Source organism: Nomascus leucogenys, chromosome 22a (genome assembly GCF_006542625.1).
Source record: "Nomascus leucogenys isolate Asia chromosome 22a, Asia_NLE_v1, whole genome shotgun sequence".
NCBI lineage: Eukaryota > Metazoa > Chordata > Mammalia > Primates > Hylobatidae > Nomascus > Nomascus leucogenys.
In genome coordinates, this window is record NC_044402.1 from 20,260,104 (window position 1) to 20,281,886 (window position 21,783).

Here is a 21,783-nt window from a genome sequence, read left to right on the forward strand (position 1 = left end):
CTTTCCTGTATAAATTCAGAGGCAGTTGTTAGAAATAAATGAAATCTTGGATGTGAGAACTGGAAAATGTAAGGGCCCAGGAGTGATGAGGGTGGATACGAATGCGCTCTCAAAATCAATCTTAAAAAGAGATTCCCAGAACCTCTATGGCCCATATGCACGCAAACAAACCTCTTACCTCCACTTTGTCTATTAGATATGATGAATATTACAATTCCTTGCATTATTTCCTTTGTCTAAGTACTTGAGTCCAATTTTGGGAGCAAAGTGGGAGAGGAAATCATTACAGAGGCTGTTTAGATGCTGGATTCTGATGAAAGTGACACGTAGAGGCAGCTGGGGCTAAGAGTGACACCAGCATGTGAACCTATTTCAGGACTGATATGCGTCTAATGTTTTCCATTCAGCCATATGACCTCTGTTGACTTCAATGGACAGTATATTTGTGAACCAATTTTAGGAGCCACTGTTCTTTTGCTCCCTGCTGAAGGTGGTTTCAATAGTTCTGAGGCCTAATATCATCTATAAACTTTGGGACCTGATATTTTTTCAGTGGGTTTAAATCCAAAAGCCCTCAGGTTCTTAAGGGGTTCAGATGGAAGATTCTTTTATCTGTGTCTTGAAAGCTCTAATAAAGAGAACTGAAATATAACAGTATGACATGTGAACTGAAGGGAACAGAAGACCTTTTTCCAAGTTTCTTGCACATTCCCTTAAAAGCAACCTGGGAACAAAGTGGGGGGAAACACTGCTCAGTTCTAATGAGCATCTAATGGTTAGTAGCTCCAAAGAGTTATTTTGTGAATGCTTCAAAAATGGCTGAGGTCTTTAACCATTAAACTGCCAGAAAAAGTATTTCCTTATTAAGTATCAGTAGAATAACTGACTGTTTGATAATCATCAACGTGCCCTTTTGACTTTCCAAATTATGTAAGAATATTTTCTTTGACCTTCCCTGATTAACAGATCCGGATGTAACAATGACACTGCTTTGTTTGGGTGACTCAAGGCACATGGCACTGCACTTTTGAAGGAACACATCCTACATTAAATTAAGTTAGAGGTGGTATTTGAAAAATAAATAAATAACGGAGTTCCAATTCACTGCAAATGGTACAGGAGGCCAGTAAGTGGGAAGCTTGCGAGAGAAGGACTTCTTTTAGAAAGATGTTTTACAGAACTTTTTCTGCATCATTAACTCTTCTGGAATCCTGAACACGACATGATGAATTTCCCTGAAAAAGTAGCTACTGTTTAATTTTGAATCACTTCAAAGAGCCACAGTAGAAGGAATCAAAGAAAACCAAAAACACCAGTAGATGTGAAATTCGCTAAGAAAAAAAAAAACATGAAGGTTCTAACAGATTTTGACCATGTACTCAAAATACCACTGATTATTTTACTAGTACAGTGTTTTACTGTTCCATGAGACTGAAATAAGTCTCTGTATTCATCAGAACACAGGATATTTTTATTACAATATTTGTGTCATAGCCTTTAAAAAAGGAACATACTTAAAACCTTGAAAAGAATCTCTGTCTTAAAATGGTTCTCGATGTGTGCGTGTGTGTGTGTGTGTGTGTGTATGTGTTTTACTATAAACAGATACGTAATTGGAGGTCCTTTATTACTGAAAGGAGTAAAAGTATACTGATACTTCAATTCGTGACATGTAGTTTTAGAAGAAAGATATAATTGCACAAAAGCAATTTGGAGCGTAGAAAAGGTAAGAAAGTTGTCTGAAGTAAGATAATGGTTGTTTAACTCTAATAATAATAATAGCTAGTCTTAAAAAAGTCTTTTGTGTAAAAATTGCCCAAGGGGAAAGAAAGAAAACCTCCTAAAAATTCCATATCCCCAAATACCACTAGATCAAAAACCATCTGGAAAATGTCAGACAATGGTATCCACCCACCTAAGAAATTCAGTAAACTTTGTCTTCAATTAGCGTTTGAAATAATCGGCTAAAATTGAAATTTCTATCTGAAAACCCTCACAAGACAAACCTGGATTAGGAATCAGATTTTTAAAGTCTCCTTAAAAGGACCATCTGTTTATAAATACTCTTCTCACACTCTTTGATCTGTACCATAAGTTCACAGTAGAAGCACAGCAGAATTTAAAGACATATACACACAGCTACCATGAAGTCTAGTTACCACATACATATTCTGAGCTCGTCTGTTATGTAAGCACTTAGGAGCAATAAAATTTCACTTACATTCAGCAGCATTGTGAGTCCCAAAACAACAGTCAGCCTGACTGTACAATCCCTTCATTGGCAGTGGATAGCTCTGGTGTTTTATTTATGTTGATCACATTGTCAGTGCTATATGGAATAACCATTTAGTTGCCTCTCTATTAGACCATAACATTTTTATTACTGTAATTAAATGTCATTATCCATATTGAACTCTGTATTAGAAAAATCAAATTAGGTAAACGGAAATATCCAGAAAGAACTACAGAACTGTTGGGATTCATCCCCAGCACCCCCCGACATCATCTTCAGACTTTGATGAGAAGGAAAAAAAAAACAATGAGTATTCACTTCTCACAGATAGAGGTCACTAATGGACTGAATTTGAATCACTGTAGCAGAAACCACGAAGTTATTAAAGTAATCTAGTGAAAAAGGAACTCGAATTGAAATTAAAGATATCAAAAGATGATTATCCAGAAAAGTCTGACCTAAATACAAATATTACATCACCTTGACCTTTTTTGAATCTTCTAAACAGACAGCAAAACCAAAAGCCGCTCGGCACCCTTGCTGTTTTTTAACTTCAGACGCTTCAGATCCCAGAAGCAGGAATTCTTCCTTGTAAAGTACAAAGCTCAAGAGTCAAACTAGATCAGATGTTCACACTGGGTCTCTACAGAATAAAGCTTCTGGACTTGAACATACTTGAGCCTTTCTTAAAACCACAGCTTCAAACTGGGAAAATATAAAGTTGTCTAAATCCTAAATCAAACTCTCCAGCAGGCCAGAATATAAATGTAACGGGCATCAGAGAAGGTTCAAATTAGATCCAGCCGGTCAAAGTCAAACCCGTATATGATCACATCATCTGCAATCTAACATACAGAAGAAGCCAGGACTGCTTTGGGGACTCCAGGGTAGCCCAGCATGGTGTCATTTGGGAATCTACTTTCTTGTGCTAAAAGCATCCCCCGGAATTTCTAAAACTGCAATGAAACTACTGAAGTGTTAAGACATGGGCTTTAAAAAAAAAACAAAAAAAAACCCAGCATTCCTTCCATGCTAGGTTTGTAATAGGTTCTGCTACAGTACAGCTAGCCCAATTCTTTTTACAATTTCTTGTATCTACTGGCAGAGACATGGAAAATGTTTGAAATTTCATCTTCCAACCTCCTCCAGTCAAAGATACTTGCAACTCAACATGACAGTATGGTGTTGCACTGTCTTCAGTGATTATTAAAAATCCCTAAATGGTTTAACCCTATCCTGTTTCGGGCTTTCAAGGAGGGGAGGAAGAGAAGTAGTATTCTCAGGCGCAATAACGCTGTGGAGAAAGAAGCAACTTTTCATGGTATGCGTATTACCCACAGATTGATTCTCTGCTAATATGGTGGCTGGTGGCCTGCCCGTCATAAGTAGCTGGCCCATGTTGTTCAGTAATGAAAACAAATAAGAACCTAGTTCTAACACTTTAAATACGGACCTAAAATTTTACATTCACACTGAACAACCTAATATATCCCTGGACAAATGCCAATCTGCATTCTATTTACCTCGAAATGTTTTTTTTTGGGGGGGGGGGAGGTGGGGCTTTTCATTGGATATTTATTAAGGTCATACCGGTTAAGTCTACAGACAATATCGGTCCGATATGGAAGCTAGCCTTCATATTAGCTTTTAGTTGTGAGAAGTCAGACATAATAAATTTAGCAGTAAGTCTGTGAGCGAGTGGACATGCTCCAAAGCGCCCTGAAACCCTGTGTGATTAAAGAGCCTCCCAGCTGAGTGGGGAGCAATAGCTCCCATTTAGAAGAGGCTTTGCATAGCAAATGCAGCATGTAAAGAAATGTAATCAGCACTTGCACTCTTGAGCGAGCGTTTACACGGATTTGTGCCTTGCACTTGGTTAGCTAACTGTAAGCTCTACAAGAAATTCTCTTACTAAAATTAATCAAAAGCTCTTGAAGACTGATTCCCATTCACAGGAGAAGATAGGATGAGTTTCCAGGCGAATAAATAATGATCACAATAAAGACAGCAGCAGCAAACGCTGAGCCTCTTTGAAACTAAAAACGCAGTTGGGGGAAATGGGGCGTCGGGGAGTTGGGGCTGGAATCTTTTTGCTTTTGGAGTGAGCTGCAGCTATTTTCTTAGCCTAAGTAAGGCTGCCGTTCGGGAAACGTGACCGTCTTCTCTCCGCTGCCGCCGCCTCAATGCGCACACGCGGCCACTCACTACCTTAGGACCACTGCGCGTCAGGCCACCGAGAAAAATTCCGCCTCTCTGCAACACCACTAACCCCCTCCCCCAAACACAGGCACACACACAAACACACATACGGACAGTCGTGGCAAATTCACATCACCAATAGCTAACACGTTTCACCTCACCCCCGAATGAAAATGTAACTTCTAAAGTTTCTATTTGATGATGCCAGAAGGTGAAGGGAGGGAAGGAGGATTCCAGGAATGTCAAAAAGGGAAAAGATATTTTTTCCGCTTTGCTTGCAATATTTCACCCCTGAAATTTGCTGTCCAGCTAAACGAAGCAGGCGAATAGGGAGTGGGCTCAAATCATTTTTAAAAAATGCTAAACGGGTAAGAGTGTGAAGGGGGGAGCGTGAGGTAAGTGAAATCCATGAACCACTTCCCTGGACTGAAGAATTTGAATCACTAAAAGCCCCAGGATTCACATTCCAAATTTCCAAAGAGCTACAAGATAGGCACCAGCTGGGGCTGAGGGTTCTCATCCACTCCTGAGGGGATTTGCCTCTCAGCACAGCTGCCCCTCTAACGTGACTAGTGATCCGCCAGCGCTCGGTGCTCATCCCCGGGATCTTAAACTTCGCCTCGTTCTTACTTTCTGCCAGACCCGCGAGGGCCAAGAAAGGCTCTGGGAGGAAGCGGGAGCGCAGCGGCGGGGCATGGAAGAAGAGGATTGGGGGCGCGCGTTACCTGCAAAGGTTCTCGAGGTCTCCTTCCAGCCCTGGTGGTAATCCCGCTCAGCGCCGCGCCCTCCCCCAGATCCAAACTTTTGCTGGGTCCTCCGGGTGGCGGCGGCGGCGGCGGCGGCGGTTGCTGGAGCCAAGCCCTGTCGCCCGCAGCGTCGGGGCGCGGGTGTGCGGAGGCCGGGGCCTCAGAGCGGCGCGCGCCTCCCCGCAGCGGGCCGGGGCCGGGGCGCCCAGCTCGCCTCGCTTGCTCTCGCCTGCGTCCCCTACGGAGCTGCGGCATCGTCTTCCCCCGTCCTCCGCCACCTCCGCCTCCAGGGTTCGGGCATGCCACTTTCTCTTGGCTCCGGCCGCCGCGGCCCCCGCCTTCTCTCCTCCTCCGCCTCCCCCTCTCCGCTTCGCCAAGCCAACGAACCCCAAAAGAAGTACAGTGAGCGAGGAAGGCGGCGGAAAGCTGCCCCGCGGCGCCGGAGCTCCTCGGATTTGGAGGATCCCGGGACTCGGCGGGAGAGCTAGGCGGGCTCTCCTCCGACGCGTGTGTGCGGACAGCTCGGAGACCGGAGTGCGGCGCTGCGCGGGGGCGGGCGCAGGGCTCGCTCCAAGTGCTGCGCCTCCCGGCGTAGGTCTGGAGGCTGCTCAGACCACACTACTGCCTCAATCCGACGCGGCCGGGCTAATGTAGGCGCCGCGGCCCCCACCCCCACCCCTCCTGACACCCCCAGATATGTTTACAGTAATGAATTCGCGGGATCGCCTCCGCAGCTCCCGCGCTCCTCCTCTCCCTCCGTCCCTCGCGCTCTGGCGCGCTCCGCTCCTGGAGCCCTCTTTCTCTCCCTCCCTCATTCCCTCCCTCTCTCCCGGAGTCCCTCCTACTTTTCTGGTTTAAAGAATGCTTGGGAGGCGCGGCTGCTACCCAGCGATTTCCAAGAGGCAAAGTCAGACTTGGCTTTTAACCCTGTCCTCTCTGAAAAGAGTTGCAGAGCGCCTAGCTAACCCGGCAGATGCCACCCTGACCTCTCTATCTACCCGGCACATGCCGTCCCTACCACCAGCCCTTAGGGATAATGTCACCATCTGAACCCTGAAAGGAGATTTTCCCCATACCTGCTTAATGGTGTACTGCCAAGAGGGAGGATCTATTACTTAGACACTGAGAAATGATCGAAATGTGAGATTAGAGGGTAAAATACAGCAAACCTCTCAACCAAAATGGCGTTATTTCAAATGCAGGCAACCTTGGTGATGTGCCCTCCACTCCTCACCCCATCACTAGTTCCCTCATCCTGGACCACCTTAAATGACTTTAACTGGGGGAGTAATCCAAAATTTAATAGCATTAATTTAAACACTCCCACTTTCTTCCTTCACCCTGACTGCTTCTGGCAAGAGCGTTGTTAAATTTCCCCATAGATTGCAGCGGACAAAGAGAGATTCAGCCTAGAGATTAGGAAACGGTCTTGACAGCTAAGAAGCCTGATTTCTGTACAGGCAACGTTTCCACTTTGCAATCTCTTTCCAAAGGTTAAAGGGTAATGTAAAACAAACAAACAAACAACAACAAAAAACTAGGTGCACGTCTCTATTTAGGAAGGAGGAGATGTTTTTGGTTTTCTCATCTTATTTCGTGCTGCTCCTCCTGCCTCCAGTAAGTTGCTGTCATGTTGTAACAAGTCCGGTGAGGCTGAATCTGAACAGAAGAGGGAGAACGAGCCCGCTCCAAGAGCTACGCCGAGACGCGCCGTCGGTGGGGCCACGCGAGATGCAACCGGAGAGTTTAAAACTAGCCCAGGACCAACCCCCCAGGGATCCGCTCAACTCTCCCCGCAGAAGAGTTTAACTGGGGCGGTGGCCGCCACAGGCTGAGGATGATTTCCGGAGGCGCCCCAGGCGCGACCGCTCTCCTCGTCGTCAGTTCAAAGCCTGAGTGACTTGGCACCACTTCCTCAATTGTTTTTTATTTCCTTCGCATCCCTGTTGTGTCTACCGCCTTCACGTATTTGAGAGCCTAAATCATGTTAAGACGACTTAGAGAAACGCCCGATTTGCCTCCCAAGCCACGCAAGGATCCACCCAGACGCACGGCCGCGCGGAGACGCACGCCGGCACACGCGCTCACACACGCGCGCACACACACGCGCACACTACCCGGTTCGTGCGCGCGGGTCGCTGTTCCTGTTGCATTATGCAAAGGTGGCTAGGAAAGCGCGTTGACTTATATTTACATAGCCCATCTCCCCACAGTGTGTGACTAATACGTATCCCGGGGAGGAGGGGGCGCGGCTGGGGGTGCTAATCGGAAGGGAACAGACAGTGAGTGCCATCTTGCTGGGAGGTTCCGAAGCAAAGCGCCAACGACGACAGTAGCGGTGGCCTCAGCTCCACCAGTAACTGCCGCTGGCAGGAGCACCACACGCTCTAGGAGTTTCCCGGGTATCAAGTATGGGTCCAGCCCGTCCCAGTCATCCTCTTCCCCTATGGCTTCATTCCCGTTGTCAGTACCCCGACCTCAACTTGCAACCTTGATCTTGGGCTTGATTACAAATGACGAAAGACCGCGGCAGCCCTCAAAGTGCGGGAGCGAGCCCGGTACTGGTCAGCGCGGCGGAGGGATCTTTCCAGGAGGCCCCAAGCCTGTGCAGAGACTCGGTAACAGCTGGCAAGGCCCTGCTCCAGCCACCCTCGCTGGCTCCTTGCCCCTGCATTCAGCGCCTGGGGGCGTTATTCGCCCTCTCCCTGCGTCCCACGCACGCGGCTCAAGGAACTCGATCCCGATTCCGTCTCCTGTGCTCCCTGAGCCTTCGCCACCTCCGCAGGCGCTCAAGAAAGGCGCGATGGCCCCAGCTCAGTGCCCGCCAGCCCGAAGAGGACAAGCAGGGCTGGAAGGGACTTAGTTTTGGAAAAAGCATCCGCCCCCCCCCCCGCCCCCACCAACTCCAAGGAAAAGGAATTAGTATCCACCGCATCTGTTTAACTGCTAATCGATCCCAGATTACAGGCAGGTAGCAGGCTGGTGTCTTTAGATATAACAGCTTGATAATAACGCTGGTGACATTAACAACAGCTTGTGGAGGGGAGAGGGTTCTTACTGGTGAAAGTTAAGAGATTCAATCTAGGGAAGTAGGAGACTGAACTCTGACAAGGTTAGGGGCACTGAGAACCCCAATTTAGCATCGATGCATCTACCAGGCAAGAAAATTTGCGTTTTGACCCAGAACTCAGTCATGAAGCTCCTTAGAGGAGGTGGATTCGACCAGCAGACAGATGTCCCCAAAGTCGAGAGAGAGCTAAGCTGCCTATTTTCTCTCCAGGTGAAAGACAAAGCCTAGAACACCCCACTTAAGATGACCACCCCCAGCTCTTTCAAAAAAAAAAATCCCCCGAAGAGACAGCGTGGTGCCAGCTTAGCAGCAGCTCGGCAGGTTACTGGAAACTTCACCTGGCACCGCAGCCCCCTTTTACCTGACGGCTGCGTCTTCTCCTCGCAATGGGCTCATCCGAATCCGACAGGGTCAGGGAGGTGGAAAGGGAAGACGCTGGCGCGGCAGCGGCGGGGCTCCCGGGGCATGGTATTGTTTTAGGGGTCGCCGCCGAGGTCCCTCCTGCCCATCGTTGAGAACTGCCACCCTGATCCCAGGGCTCGGTGGACACGGCGGCGGGAGCGGAGATGCCGCCTCGCCGCTGCTGGGCACGCGGGACGAAAGACCAGAGGCGCACCTCGGAAGGGAGTAGCGCAGCGCCTTGGCGCGGAGATTTGCGGGCACTGATGTTATCTCGAGCGCTCGTTCCTCCGCGGTGACAATGGATAACACCAAACGCCCAAGTGACGGCGACAGGTTTCGAACGTACAACTAACTACAAGGTACCCAGCCTGAGACAGTATGCTGCTTTTCCCCTCCTCCTCCTCTCCCTCCTACCAGGGAGGGAACTAACTTAACCCTGTGTGCGCCTGACACTCCCTAGAGAAGTTGGGATCGACTAGGAAACCGCAGGCAGCGGCTCCCGGGGGCGAGAGCTTTGTTCACGTGCGTTTCCAGTGGGTGTGTTGCTGTCTAGGGGCACTCGCGTGGCAAGACGCCCGTGGCTGGCTTCCAGCGCCCAGATTCAAGGATGGGAAGGAGCCCTAGCGTTTCATCCGGACAAGACCCAGCCCTCGGAGTCTATTTTTTGCCTCCAGTTACCGGATTTATTGAAGTTGCCAGTGAAGTTGGTTTTATTCCTTTACTTCTCTGCTCTCCGCCCCCGTCCACATCCCCCAACCCTGTATTATTTCCTGTCCTAGCTGCGCTTTAAAGATTCGCAATTCTTCACTCGTTCTAGCTACAGATTTTTACTGTGTTCCGTATGCGAGACGAATTGTGGAGGGCACCCACCCACCCATGCCGAGTGTAAATGAAACCGCAAGAAAAGCTGCCTCCCACTCACCCATCCAGTGTCCAAGTAAGCCTAATGACACACATTCACATAACTAAGAAGACACCGGAAGATAAGGGTGCGGAGGACGGAGTTTGTTGTGTGAATGGGAAATGGAGAGGGAGGGGAGAGCGCGCGCGAGAGAGACAGCGCGAGCCTGAGCCTTAGAATGGAATAAACGGGAAACACACACAAGAATGACGATGCGAAAATGTATCTAAGTCCCAACATTGACAGCAGCGGGTCAGCTTTAAGCGCCTACGTTTTGATCCGCGAAATTTCCCAGCTTTTTTGGAGGCGGTTAGATAGAGAATACAGGAGCCTCTGCTTTGGCCGCCCAGATGCTTTGCGTTTTGTAAACAGCTTTGACTAAGTGCTCTGGACTTCCAAGAAGTTAACTGGAGTGGAAGGCGAGTCATATTGTGAATGCGGAATGGAAGCTCAGACAAGAAAAAACTGTCAGCAGAGCGCCTCTGCTGTCACCGTTACGCCCAAATGAGCCAGGACGTCGCTCAGAGCGCAAACTGAGATCCACACACGGACATCTTCAACTGAATCCTTCTTCTGTCTCCATTCCGGACTGAGGAAAGAAAGAAAGAAATATGGAGCCTTTATAGAGCATTCAGAGGCTACACACATGGATCTTGCTGAAACGGAGTTATTTAAAAACGGAGAAAGTGTGTTTTCCCATGAGATAGATGTTATAATTTCTCTCTGAAACATACCCAAGTCTATGGGTGTCAATAATAGCCATTTCAAATGCCTCTCTGAGCCTTGCCAGCCCCAGAAGAGGCTGTGGGGATGCTGCTTCCAGCTTCCCCTGTGCAGAACTCTGTTGTAAATCCTTCTGAGTTTCCAAGGTGGCAGCAGAGCATAGGGATAGCTCCTCAAGCTCCAGCATCAACAAGGAAGATCACATTTTAGAACAAATACTCATCTACCTGCATTTAAACATCCATTTTCGTATGTAAGTGTACATAAGTATCCGCAGGAGGTTCTTCCTTTGAAATCTTGATCCAAGAAAGCAGCATAATTATTTCATCTTTAAGAACACATTTTAAAAAGGCAAAGCAGGATCTTTAAAGCAACAAAGGTTTTGCTTTCTGATTTATGCTGCTAGAAAATGAATGAGATTGAAAATGGGGGAGGGGGTTGTTGCAGATGTACAGAATTCATATTTTAAATTATTGCTGTTTCTAAACCATGAGCAAACCATGTTATGAGTATGTGCCACCTATTAAAAGCTATTGGTTGCAGCTATTGTAATCAGGACAAGGAAAATTAAGTAAGGAAAAATATCACGCCAAAGTACAAGCAGAATCGTTGTAACCAATTTCTTATGCACATGACCTATGAGTCAGCTTTAGAAATGTGTGATGATGGGGCCAGAGGAAGCAAACGAATAGGAAATGTGGCTCAGGGACTCCAAAGAGCAATAATTTTGCAGACTTACAAAACTATAACAATTAGGTTACTTTATTTTTATTAGGAAACACTGATCTATAAGAGAAGTGGGTGAAAGAAAAACAAAAAGTAAATCTGCAAGCTTCAAAAAACAGAGGGTCAGCCCACTATTCTTAAGACTTCAGTCCTCAATAGTTTTCCTTTCAATTGAAATTGATTGTCATCTCAAATTCTTTAATCCCCCACCCCCATGTTTCTTATATCATTCCCCATCTATACACACATATGTACATTGGCCTTTCTTTTCTAATACTTTGTGAAAGTAAAAATAAAACAGTATAATAAGATCATGATTTCAGCTCAGTTTTGATCTTGGGTAAATTCAACTCTGAGGTGCCTCTTCATTTATAAAATGGACACTAAAAAAATCCCTCTTCTGCCAGCCTTATAACATTGTCCCACCATGAGTCAGCATATGTGAAAGTGCTTTAGAAATTTGACTTGTTGTTACTACTGATGATATTATCATTACATCACACCATATCAGCCTTCAAAATATTGACAAATTATATTAGTGTAAACATTGTCAGTTTCCCCGATGTTATCATCTTACATTACCTTAGAACATTTATCAAAACTAAGAAACCAGCTACATTGCTATTAACTAAACCTTAAACTTTATTCATATTTCATCAGTTTTTCCACTAAGTCTTTTTCCTATTTCAGGATCTCACCTAGGATACCACAATGCCTTTAAATATCCTATCTCTTGTATTCTGTATAGTTCTTCAGTCTTTTCTTGTTTTGTATGATCCTGTAAGTTTTGAGAAGTGATTGTCAGGTATTTTGTAGGATATCTATCACTTTTCGTTCATCTAAAGTTTTCTCATGATTAGACTCTAGCTATAGTTCTTGGTAAAAAGTATCAGAGGTGGAATGCCTTACTGGTCACATCTTGTCAGCTGGCACATGATATCAGCATGATGCCACTGATGACATTAACATTCTCCACGATATTTCATACCAGGGTTCTCTACTATAAAGTTATTTGCCCTTTCAATACTCTGTTCTTTGAAAGTGAGTCACTAAATCTGGCCCACCCTCATGAATTTAGAATTTTTAAATGAGCAAAATAAGCATTTATGACTTGTAAACATCTCAAATATCGAATTTACTCAGGAATAATCTCTCACGAAATTTTTCCTGTATGCAGTTTAGAGAAGTCCTCCTGTATTTCCTTAGGAAAGTGCTGAACAGGCCGAGTGCGGTGGCTCATGCCTGTAATCCCAGCACTTTGGAAGGCCGGGGTGGGTGGATCACGAAGTCAGGAGTTTGAGACCAGCCTGGTGAAATCCTGTCTCTACTAAAGATACAAAAAATTAGCCGGGCATGATTATGTGCACCTGTAATCCCAGCTACTCTGGAGGCTGAGGCAGGATAATTGCTTGAACCCAGGAGGCAGAGGTTGCAGTGAGCTGAGATCGTGCCATTGCACTCTCTCCTGGGCAACAGGGCGAGACTCTGTCTCAAAAAAAAAAGAAAAGAAAAAGGAAAAAGGAAAGTGCTCAACAATCTCCTCTGGCTACATATTTTGAAGCAACTTTCAGTTAGTCTGTGTTTTACAATTCCCAAACCCAGTCATTCTCCAAATCTTGGTAAAGTTTTTTTTTTTTTTAATTCTCCCTTTCTTCCAGTCCCATTGCCACATTTCTGGATGGTTCAAAACTCCAACTTCTCTATGAAAAGATAATATCTATTACATCCTAAACTTCCCTCTTACATTTTTCCACCATTATGGTACTCATTTCATTCTCCCTTAAAGTAATATTAGCAATCTACATATTTAATCTCGTGTCTAGATCTTATTGACTCCAAGAATTAAGTTGGTTTCACTTTTCTATTCTCTTAGTTTCCAGTATAGAACTTTCACCTGATTGATGTTAAAAACATGGTTGCTGAGTTCACAAATAAGCTCCTCTGTCAGGTAGAGAGCATCTTTTTCTCCAAGGCGTGGACCAGTGTAAGGAAACCCATGTCTACCACACTATGGAGAAGTGGATTTTCTTTTCTCTTATGAGTATAAAATACTCAATCTATGACATCCTTTAGTGAGTGTGACTTGATTCACGTGAATCTGTGACATTGAAATGCATACCCTTCTGATTTTGAAACACTACTCTATAGTAAATGGCTCATCCATTTATCCAACAACACATCTATAGAAAACACAAAACATGTAGCAGGCCCTGGATGAATAGATTCAGTCCCTATCTGTTAAACCTCAAAGTCTAGAGGAGACCCATAGAAAAATAATTATCCTCTCTTTAGGGAAATATAACAATTTAGATATATGCAAAGTACTTTTGTGCCCTGAAACAGGTTCTCTCTAGAGAAAAGTCCTCATTCAAATGATGATGAGGCTCTTTTGACAATGTACTGATTTTACCAGGGACTTCGTAGCATTATTTTATATCCAGCCTTCTGCATACAGCAGCCCCAGCTACTGGAGTCCCCAGTCTCAAGGAAAGTCCTTTGAGCCAAGAATTGGAAAATCAGAGTGGAAGTAATCGCTTGAATATCCATTTCCTCAAGCCGTGGTTTCTTTGCCTTTCTGTGCAGGTTACAAGATGATTATGCGTGAACAAAAACAGAAGGTACATACTAGCAGGAAACAAAAGCACGTTAAACCATGGAGATTTCCTCTTACATAAACCTGCCATTTGTTAAGCAGTTGCTCTCTGTTCCACAGGGAAGCTGGCAAAAACTTGATACAGACATTCTCCAACTGCACTGGGAGGAATAAGTGAAGGTAACACCTTTTTAAGAAGGGCATACAAAGAGATAAAAGATATACCTAGGGGCTTATTCAAACCTAGATGCTACCATTGTACGAAATGTTACCGAGTCTACCTATAACTAACTAGAGTTCTGATAAACAGGGAAGTGATGTTTTAATCCGGGAAAACACACTTAATCAAACATGTAAATGAGAATCTGAATTAAAATTAATGTGTACTTTCTCTCATTATCTATCAACATGCTAGAAATAAAATTGCCTTCTTTGGAAGGACAGGGGCAATTTTCAAGAGTGCTTATTCACAGAAAAAAATGAATATTTGCACTCAACTTTATGCAGTTAGAAAGAGCTCTAAGCTTGGTCTTGGAAGATCTTACTTCATGTCTCCATCTTACCAGGGAAATCACGTAACTGCTCTGAGCCTCAGCATCCCTTCTATCAAATAAAAAAAGTATAATAAAGATCATCTTTCAGGGTAGGCATGAAAAGATCAAGTAAAGTGAGGTGTTTCAAAGCTCAAAATAAGAATAAGCTGTCATTATTTATATAATTAATGTGTTTATATAATATATATATATATAATTTATATAATTAGATAATATAAATTATATAACCCTAATTTATATACTTAATGTGAACACAATTTAGTGTGAGATATATTTTAGTCCATCTAACCTTCAGCCGCTTCATGGAGTTTTAATTGCATTGCTACTTCCTGCTTTGTTGGTACCCTTGTTCAATATAACCTCTGAGAGCTTCAAAGGTGTAGAGCTGCTTAGTTCCTGCACACTTAATTCTGCAGTGCTTTCAGGTGCCACCATTTGCTACCCTAGAAATAAACTTGACCTACCCTAGAAATAAATTTCCTCAAACCAGAGAATTCTGAGCTTGCCTTTTCACTACATGTATTATTTAAAAATTCATATAATTGCTCAGCCAATTTTCTTTCACCCTTCTTTTTCTTAGCTAATAGAGGTAACTGTAAAGTTTTTCAAGTAAGTCTTTTATTTTGCTTTTTAATTTTATTCTTGAATCATTTTAGTGCTTGAGTTTTCTGGATTTAGTCATCTCATTTACTCACATGGTTGGAACACTTGGATTTTATGTTTCCTTTTTCTCCACATAAAACATCTTTGAAAAATAAAATTAACACTAAAACTTGATAAGAAAGTTAAAGAAACAGTTCCTCACAAATAGTGCCTGTTTCTCTGTCTCTGTCTTACCTTTGAAAGTTTCCTTTAGTACAATACTTTATAAATAGGCTGGACAATCACTTACCATGAATACAAGTGAGTTTATTAGTATTAGATGTTTGCTTTTTATTAATCATATAGAGAAAGGAGTTAAATTCTTCCTAAACACAGAAGAGCTAGTCTGGACCAACCACCTGTTTTGTAGGTCGACAATGGCTTAGGGGCTCTTTTCTATGACAAAGAGCTTGATTTTGAAAGTCCTTCTCATTTTCCTTGATATTTTGAAGAGATGTCTGTCTAGTCAATCCCAAGCACAATATCAAACCACAGAAAGGTCAGCATTGTTCAGTTTTTGAATTATTTTTTTATTTTTCCTTCTAGTGATTCTGCTGCATTTTCATGTTTATATACTGGAATTCCTTCTTCCTTTTCCTTTAATGCCTTATAAATAATATAGTGTTAGATTATTATTAAATTCAGTAGATACAAGAACATGGATTGTAGATCAGGGTTGATAGAAAGTTAAGCAGTAGGCATTAAAATGCCTCTATTTGTAGAGCCTTTATCCCTCAGAGCATTCCTAAATGAATCATTTTATCTGAAGGCCTGCCACCCCACACCCTCCATGACATGCTATTATGAGTTAAGTGTCAGCTCCTTATCCAAGGTTACAGTGAGGTAGCTAGTAGTGAATGCTAGGTCTTGAGAAACCTGTCCGGAGTTCAGCCCAGTGACCTACTGTGCATCTTATTCTCTCATCAGCAAGAAAATTTGTTCTTGTCATTATGGATAAAACCAAAAGTACTTTCAAAACATTTTAAATATCTCTGAACTAAAAGCCAGATCCCATAAAGTGACAATGTCTTCTTCATAGGTCTGTCTTAAGCATGAGGCTTTAAAAATTACAGAAGTAAGCCTATAATAGCTAAAGGGGCTTCAGCATCATTAAAGAAATGCAAACCAAAACCACAATGAGATGCCACTCCTACCCATTAGAAAGGATATAATAAGAAAGACAATAAACAAGACCTGGCAAGAAAGTAGAGAAATTGGACCCCTCAATCATTCCTGATGGGAATGTCAAACAGTGCAGCTATTTTGGAAAAAAGTTTGACATGATAGTTTCTTTAAAAGTTAAAACATAAATTTACCATATAACCCAGCAATTCCACTCTTAGATGTCTACTCAAGAGAAATGAAAACAGGTTCACACAAATAGTTTCACATGAATGTTCCTAGTATCGTTATTCATAATAGTCAAGAATTGGAAACTACCTAAATGTTCTTCAACTGGTGTATAGATAAACAAAATGTGGCGTATCCTATGATGGAATACTATTTGGCAAACAAAACGAACAAACTCTGCATACATGCTGTAACGTGGAAGGACCTCAAAAACATTATGTTGGATGAAAGAAGATGTACACAAGAGATCACATATTATATGATTTAATTTATAGAAATCCATAGAAAAGTCAAAGCTATGGAGACAGGAGGCAGATTATTGGTTGCCAGAGGAGAGGGATTTGGGGGAGAGAAGAGGGAATAGGGGTTAACAGTAAATACGCATGTGGGATCATAATGCTGTGATGAAAAGGTTCTAAAATTGATTCATGATGATGGATGCATAACTTAGTAAATTTACTAAGAAGAGGCTGGGCACGATGGCTCACTTCTGTAATCCCAGCACTTTGGGAGGCCAAGGTGGGTGGATCACCTGAGGTCAGGAGTTCGAGACCAGCCTGGCCTACATGGTGAGACCCCTTCCTACTAAAAATACAAAAATTATCTGGGCATGGTGGCATGTATCTGTAATCCCAGCTACTCAGGAGGCTGAGGCAGGAGAATCACTTGAACCCACGAGGTGGAGGCTACAGTGAGCTGAGATTGTGCCACTGCACTCCAGCCTAGGTGACAGAGTGAGACTCCATCAAAAAAAAATTACTAAAAAGATGTATGGAGAGATGCACGCACAAAAAGAACAAATTATATGATATGCAAAATATATCTAAATAAAAGTGTTTTTTAAAAAGCTAGGAAGGAAGAGGTCAATACCTATATCTTGGTCAAATTCTTGTTAGATCCTCATACATCATCAATAAATAGGACTTGAATTATCTTAAGAGGATAAATAAAGAATATGAAATGTATCAGAAATAGTAAACAAATACGCAAGTCTAAACAATTTTTCCTGTAGCTCCCTAACTTTTCAAAACAGCAGGTAATTTCCAATCTAATTAAATACACTTTTTGATCTGTAAAATTTAGATATAAAATAAGCAAAATACAAAGTGACATATCTCTTTTACTCTATTTTCTTTTTTAAAAAAGTTAACATTTTTTAAAAGTTTATGAATCACCAAGAGTAAATAAATTTTCTGTATTTGTATTAGTTCTCTGCTCACCAGGCTCTTCTGCCAAAAGATTCTTCTATTTTTACAACCCATGGTATGTTTGTTTACTATGGCCCAAGTTAACATGATTGTTTATTAATAAAAATCTATCTTTCATAATATAGTTAAGAAGCATTTTAACATATTCAGGAATGGTTTAATTCCTTCAGATATTCATCAGTCATGTGTTTTTTACTCTGTCCAGTTAGGGCAATATAAATACCATTTTGTGAGGACGTCAAATTTTTCTTTTCTCTGGCAAAATAAGAAAGCATAAGACAGATGGGTTAAGAAGAAAGTCAGACACAGTATCAGTTGCCAAAGGGGGGAAACAAGTAAAGACAACATCTTGTCCATCAAGGAACTCAGATAAAGGCTCTTTCTTCTCTCAAATGATGACAGCTCCAGAGCTGTGAGCGACGAGAAAATAAATAAGCACAACCACCAAAAGTGTTTCTCCATGGTTTCCACTGTAATATCTGGAATAGACAAACATGTCATTTTACTGGGAAGATTACCTGAAAAAAAGTAACCAAAATAGAAAAGGAAAAAAGAAGAAAACTGAATAGGGTCATATCATGTCTATTACATTTGGGTTGACGGTTATCATGCTTTTCTAGCATGAATAATCCACATCTCTTTCAACAATATAAAGGGAACCAAAGCACTGATGTGTGATTCTGACACGAGAAGCTTCAGGACAACTGACATAGTTGCTCTCAGTTGAAAACGGACCCTAGCTGGTATTCTGAGTTTATTTTTCTCAAATGGAAGTTTGCCCACAAGATGTTGTAAAATTGAGTTTGTATGCTCTTAAATAGACTTTTTACAGGCAGGAAGATCTTGTTTGTCAGGCCTCAGGAAACTGTTGATAGAATGAAGGAGGTTAGAATTGTTACTGGATCTACTGAACCTGTGAGCCATCCATCACCCATTTACAACGGTATCCCGAATGGAAGAGAGATGAGGGTGAGCACGTTTAATGAGGTGTGAGCTTTGAATGGACAGAAAAACACAATGCTGAAGGTTTTGAGATCAACTCCTTGAATTAACACAATGGAAAATACTTTATTGTGGATATAAATTATCTTTTTAAAAATCCTTTACATTACTCAGACTTTAGGAAAAGAATAGAAAGTAGATTCAAAGATACTAAGAAAATTTGCTAATTGCCCAGGTTCTTTTGCTAATTTCTTATAGGGTGTGTTTAAGCATAATAGCATGTTGCAGTCTATTTGGAATAGAATCAGGCTGAGTTTTGGTATCAAATATGCTTCAAACTAGCTGGGTATTTAGGAAAGTCACTTAATCTCCTTATGCCCCAGATGTCTCATCTGTCACAGGTGATAATAATTTCTGGCAAACATGCTTTACATCGTTTTGTAAGTATAGCATAAAATGATAAATGTAAAAACATTTAAGGGAAAAGCAAAGGTGCCATTCTTATTAAAAAATGAGAACGTCTCCTCTTTAACCCCTAAGTTTACTTGAGAATAAAAGCCAAGGTAACTCCTTTAGGAAATGATTAGGTTCTGGTTTACATTTCTTATGTTATGGGGTGATAAAGGCTGATCTTTAGACATGACAAGTACAAAGTCCTATGCTTGTGCTAGAGTTTGAAGAGTCTCATTAATCATGCTCCATTGTGTTACAGGTTCTGTAAACATTGCAAAAGCATAAAGTACGGCCCTTCTCTTAGTGACATCTTTCCAGCCTAACTCCAGGAAGCCTTTGAGATTTCTTTAAATGACGGGATTTCATTTCAGTCATTAGTTAACCCTGCCTAGTGGGTGACTATGAATCCCACCAGGCAGAAGTAAGGGGATATGTATTCAAACAGTTCAAACATGGTTTGTCCCCGTCACATAACCACTAAGAACAGTAGGAGGGCTTTCCTTTCTTGGGGTAAGTCAAGTCGTTTATGTGACTCAGATAATATTCCACATTTATTTGCCTTTAGAAACCAATGCTATAAAGTTATAGTTAGAAAAGAATGCTGACAATTCTTTCCATGGATATTTTAAGATTAAAAGGCAAATGTTATTTCTAGGGGATTCATAAATTCTATTGGCAAAGTCTTTTATGTAGGAAGAGGCTACTTTGAGACAAGCCAGAAGCCAGACCACCTTTGGGACCATGGTCAGAGTACACTCTTTATTCACTAGGACGCATTTACATAAGGTTCCTTTTTATATTTTGGTTACACTTAGCTTTCCAAACCCTCTAAAATTCTTTCATTTGTGAATGTTTTATTATTTATTTTCTGATATTCTATTCATATTTTCCTTCCTAGAAATGTTTTAAAGCACATCTATTAGTTGGAGTATACTTTCGTTTTGTAGTTATACAAGCAAAGATTCCAACAGGATTAATGCTAACAAGACCACTTAAAAAATTGTGTGGGTGAAATTTGTACAGAACATATAAAAGTATATTTCAATATAATTACTTTTACAATACTTTTGAAGAAGACTATATTCAGTCCCAATTTCCAAGTTGTTTTGGGAGGGCCAGATACTCTAAGCTGAATTAAAACATTAATTTCCTGGCTGCTTTTCTTGCCTGTGAACCCCTCCATTCATTTTACTTCAGGTAAAGCGATGGTTACAGTGGTTAGGGATTGGTCTAATGAGGCAAATGGAGTTAATGTGATAGGCAAGCTGTCTTCCTTCCATTTAGGTAACATAAAAAACTTCAGGCCAGGCGTGTTGGGTCATACCTGTAAATCCAGCATTTTGGGAGGCTGAGGCGGGTGGATCACCTGAGGTCAGGAGTTCGAGACCAGCCTGACAAATATGGTGAAACCCCATCTCTACTAAAAATACAAAAATTAGTGGATGTGGTGGTGTGAGCCTGTAATCCCAGCTATTCCAGAGGCTGAGGCAGGAGAATCGCTTGAACCCGGGAGGCAGAGGTTTCAGTGAGCCGAGATTGCACCACTGTACTCCAGCCTGGGTGACAGAGCGAGATTCTGTCTCAAGGAAAAAAAAAAAGAAAGAAAACTTCATATGTCTCACAGGATGATATTCATACATATGGAAAAGGCATACAGCTGTATCTGAGACAATTCATTACCAACTACGGATAAACTAGTTAAGATATAGGATATGCTGACAATGGGTCACCATCTGTAAAATGTGTTCATGGAAAATAAAGCATGTATTTCCTATGCCTATACCTGCAACCTTCTTCTGATTCAGCAGCAACCCTAATGTCTCTTCTTCTACCTTCTAGAAGTTTACCACTTTCATGCTACTACTTTTAACATATTTCAAAACAGTGAGATTCAAACTATGCAATTACTTAGAAGAAGAATTAATTAAAATACATATCTAAATAATTGCAGTGGGTAAGTTAGAATCATTAATAACAAGAAAATGTGGATGTGGAGACATCCACATGCTTATAATGATGGACAAAGCAGTGTGAAATATAGTCATGGAATGGTTTCCTCTTCCTTATATATCACAATCCATAAATGTCTAGTTATTACATCATTATCTCTCATAGCTATATCACCACTTTCTCAGATTTCCCTAATGTCCCAACAAAAATTCATGTTCATTCTACCACTCTTGGGCCTTGTGTACTTCTCCTTAACAGTTGTTTTCTTTGCACTTTTCCAGATTAAACTTCATCTTGATATTATAGATTTTTTTCTTTAGTATATGAATGGTGTCTGCATTTTATTACTTACGTTATTAAATATATCTGAAACCCTACTATGTGTCAGGTGCTGTATTTGATTCCATTAAATGTGGCAGCAAGGATGCTAGCTCTGCAGCAGATTATTACAGAGGATTCAGACAAATAAGTAAAATTACAGTGCAATTCTAGTAAGGACTCGATTAGAGGAAACATAACGTTCTATGTAAGAGCATAGAAGAGGCACCTAACATATTCTTTTGGAGCCAGGAGCTTTTTCTGGTATGGCATGGAATACTGCAGAAACTGATTTAATGTCATTTACGCTTTGCATGAAATGTCTATGTGGAGGAAGGGGATAAAAGAAGAGTCAGAGGTAGAAGTAGTCTCTGCAGGTTGAATTTAGAAGGGTGAGCTTTATATTGAGGGAAATAAGGAGCATTGAAAGTTTTTAAGCAGGAGGGTAATAACATCCAATTTGTAATTTTGCTACTTAACTCTGTCATATACAATATGTAAACAAATGAGTGTGTTCCAATAAAACTTTATTTACAAAACTAAGTGGGTGGCTGGAACTGACCCACAGGTCAGAGTTTGCAAAACCTAGAAAGCTGCTAATAAGGGAAATTGCAAGGTTTTGGTCACCTGCTAGAAGTAAGGGAGACAGAGATGGTAAGTTTCTGGCTTAGTCAATGTGAAGCAGATAATTACCAATGAATAATTCTAAGGCATGTGTGTTAATATACCATGTAGAATGTTATAGAAAAAGCCAATGATACAATAATAGAAGT

The 21,783-nt window shown here is 41.9% G+C and overlaps 2 protein-coding genes across 4 annotated transcripts in view; one reads left to right on the forward strand and one right to left on the reverse strand.

The window, feature by feature from the left end:
- Positions 1–9,115, reverse strand: part of FLRT2 (fibronectin leucine rich transmembrane protein 2) — a 99,313-nt gene extending 90,198 nt beyond the window's left edge. Inside the window, exon 1 of one of the 3 annotated variants that reach the window (XM_004091857.3) lies at positions 8,610–9,115. The gene's annotated coding sequence lies outside the window, so the exon portion shown is untranslated. Of the gene's footprint in view, positions 1–5,157; positions 5,231–8,609 lie in introns of those variants that run through there. The other 2 variants (XM_012498219.2, XM_030802442.1) reach the window with 2 other exon arrangements.
- On the forward strand, positions 7,394–11,019 carry LOC105738021. Its single transcript, XM_012498220.2, has one exon. It carries the CDS (start codon positions 7,692–7,694, stop codon positions 8,151–8,153), a length of 462 nt encoding a protein of 153 aa, XP_012353674.1. The 5' UTR covers positions 7,394–7,691; the 3' UTR covers positions 8,154–11,019.
- Positions 11,020–21,783: the final 10,764 nt, after the last annotated feature.

Excerpts from the sequence above, each read along its gene's own strand:
- LOC105738021 (XM_012498220.2), top strand. The coding sequence starts at position 7,692 with ATGACGAAAGACCGCGGCAGCCCTCAAAGTGCGGGAGCGAGCCCGGTA.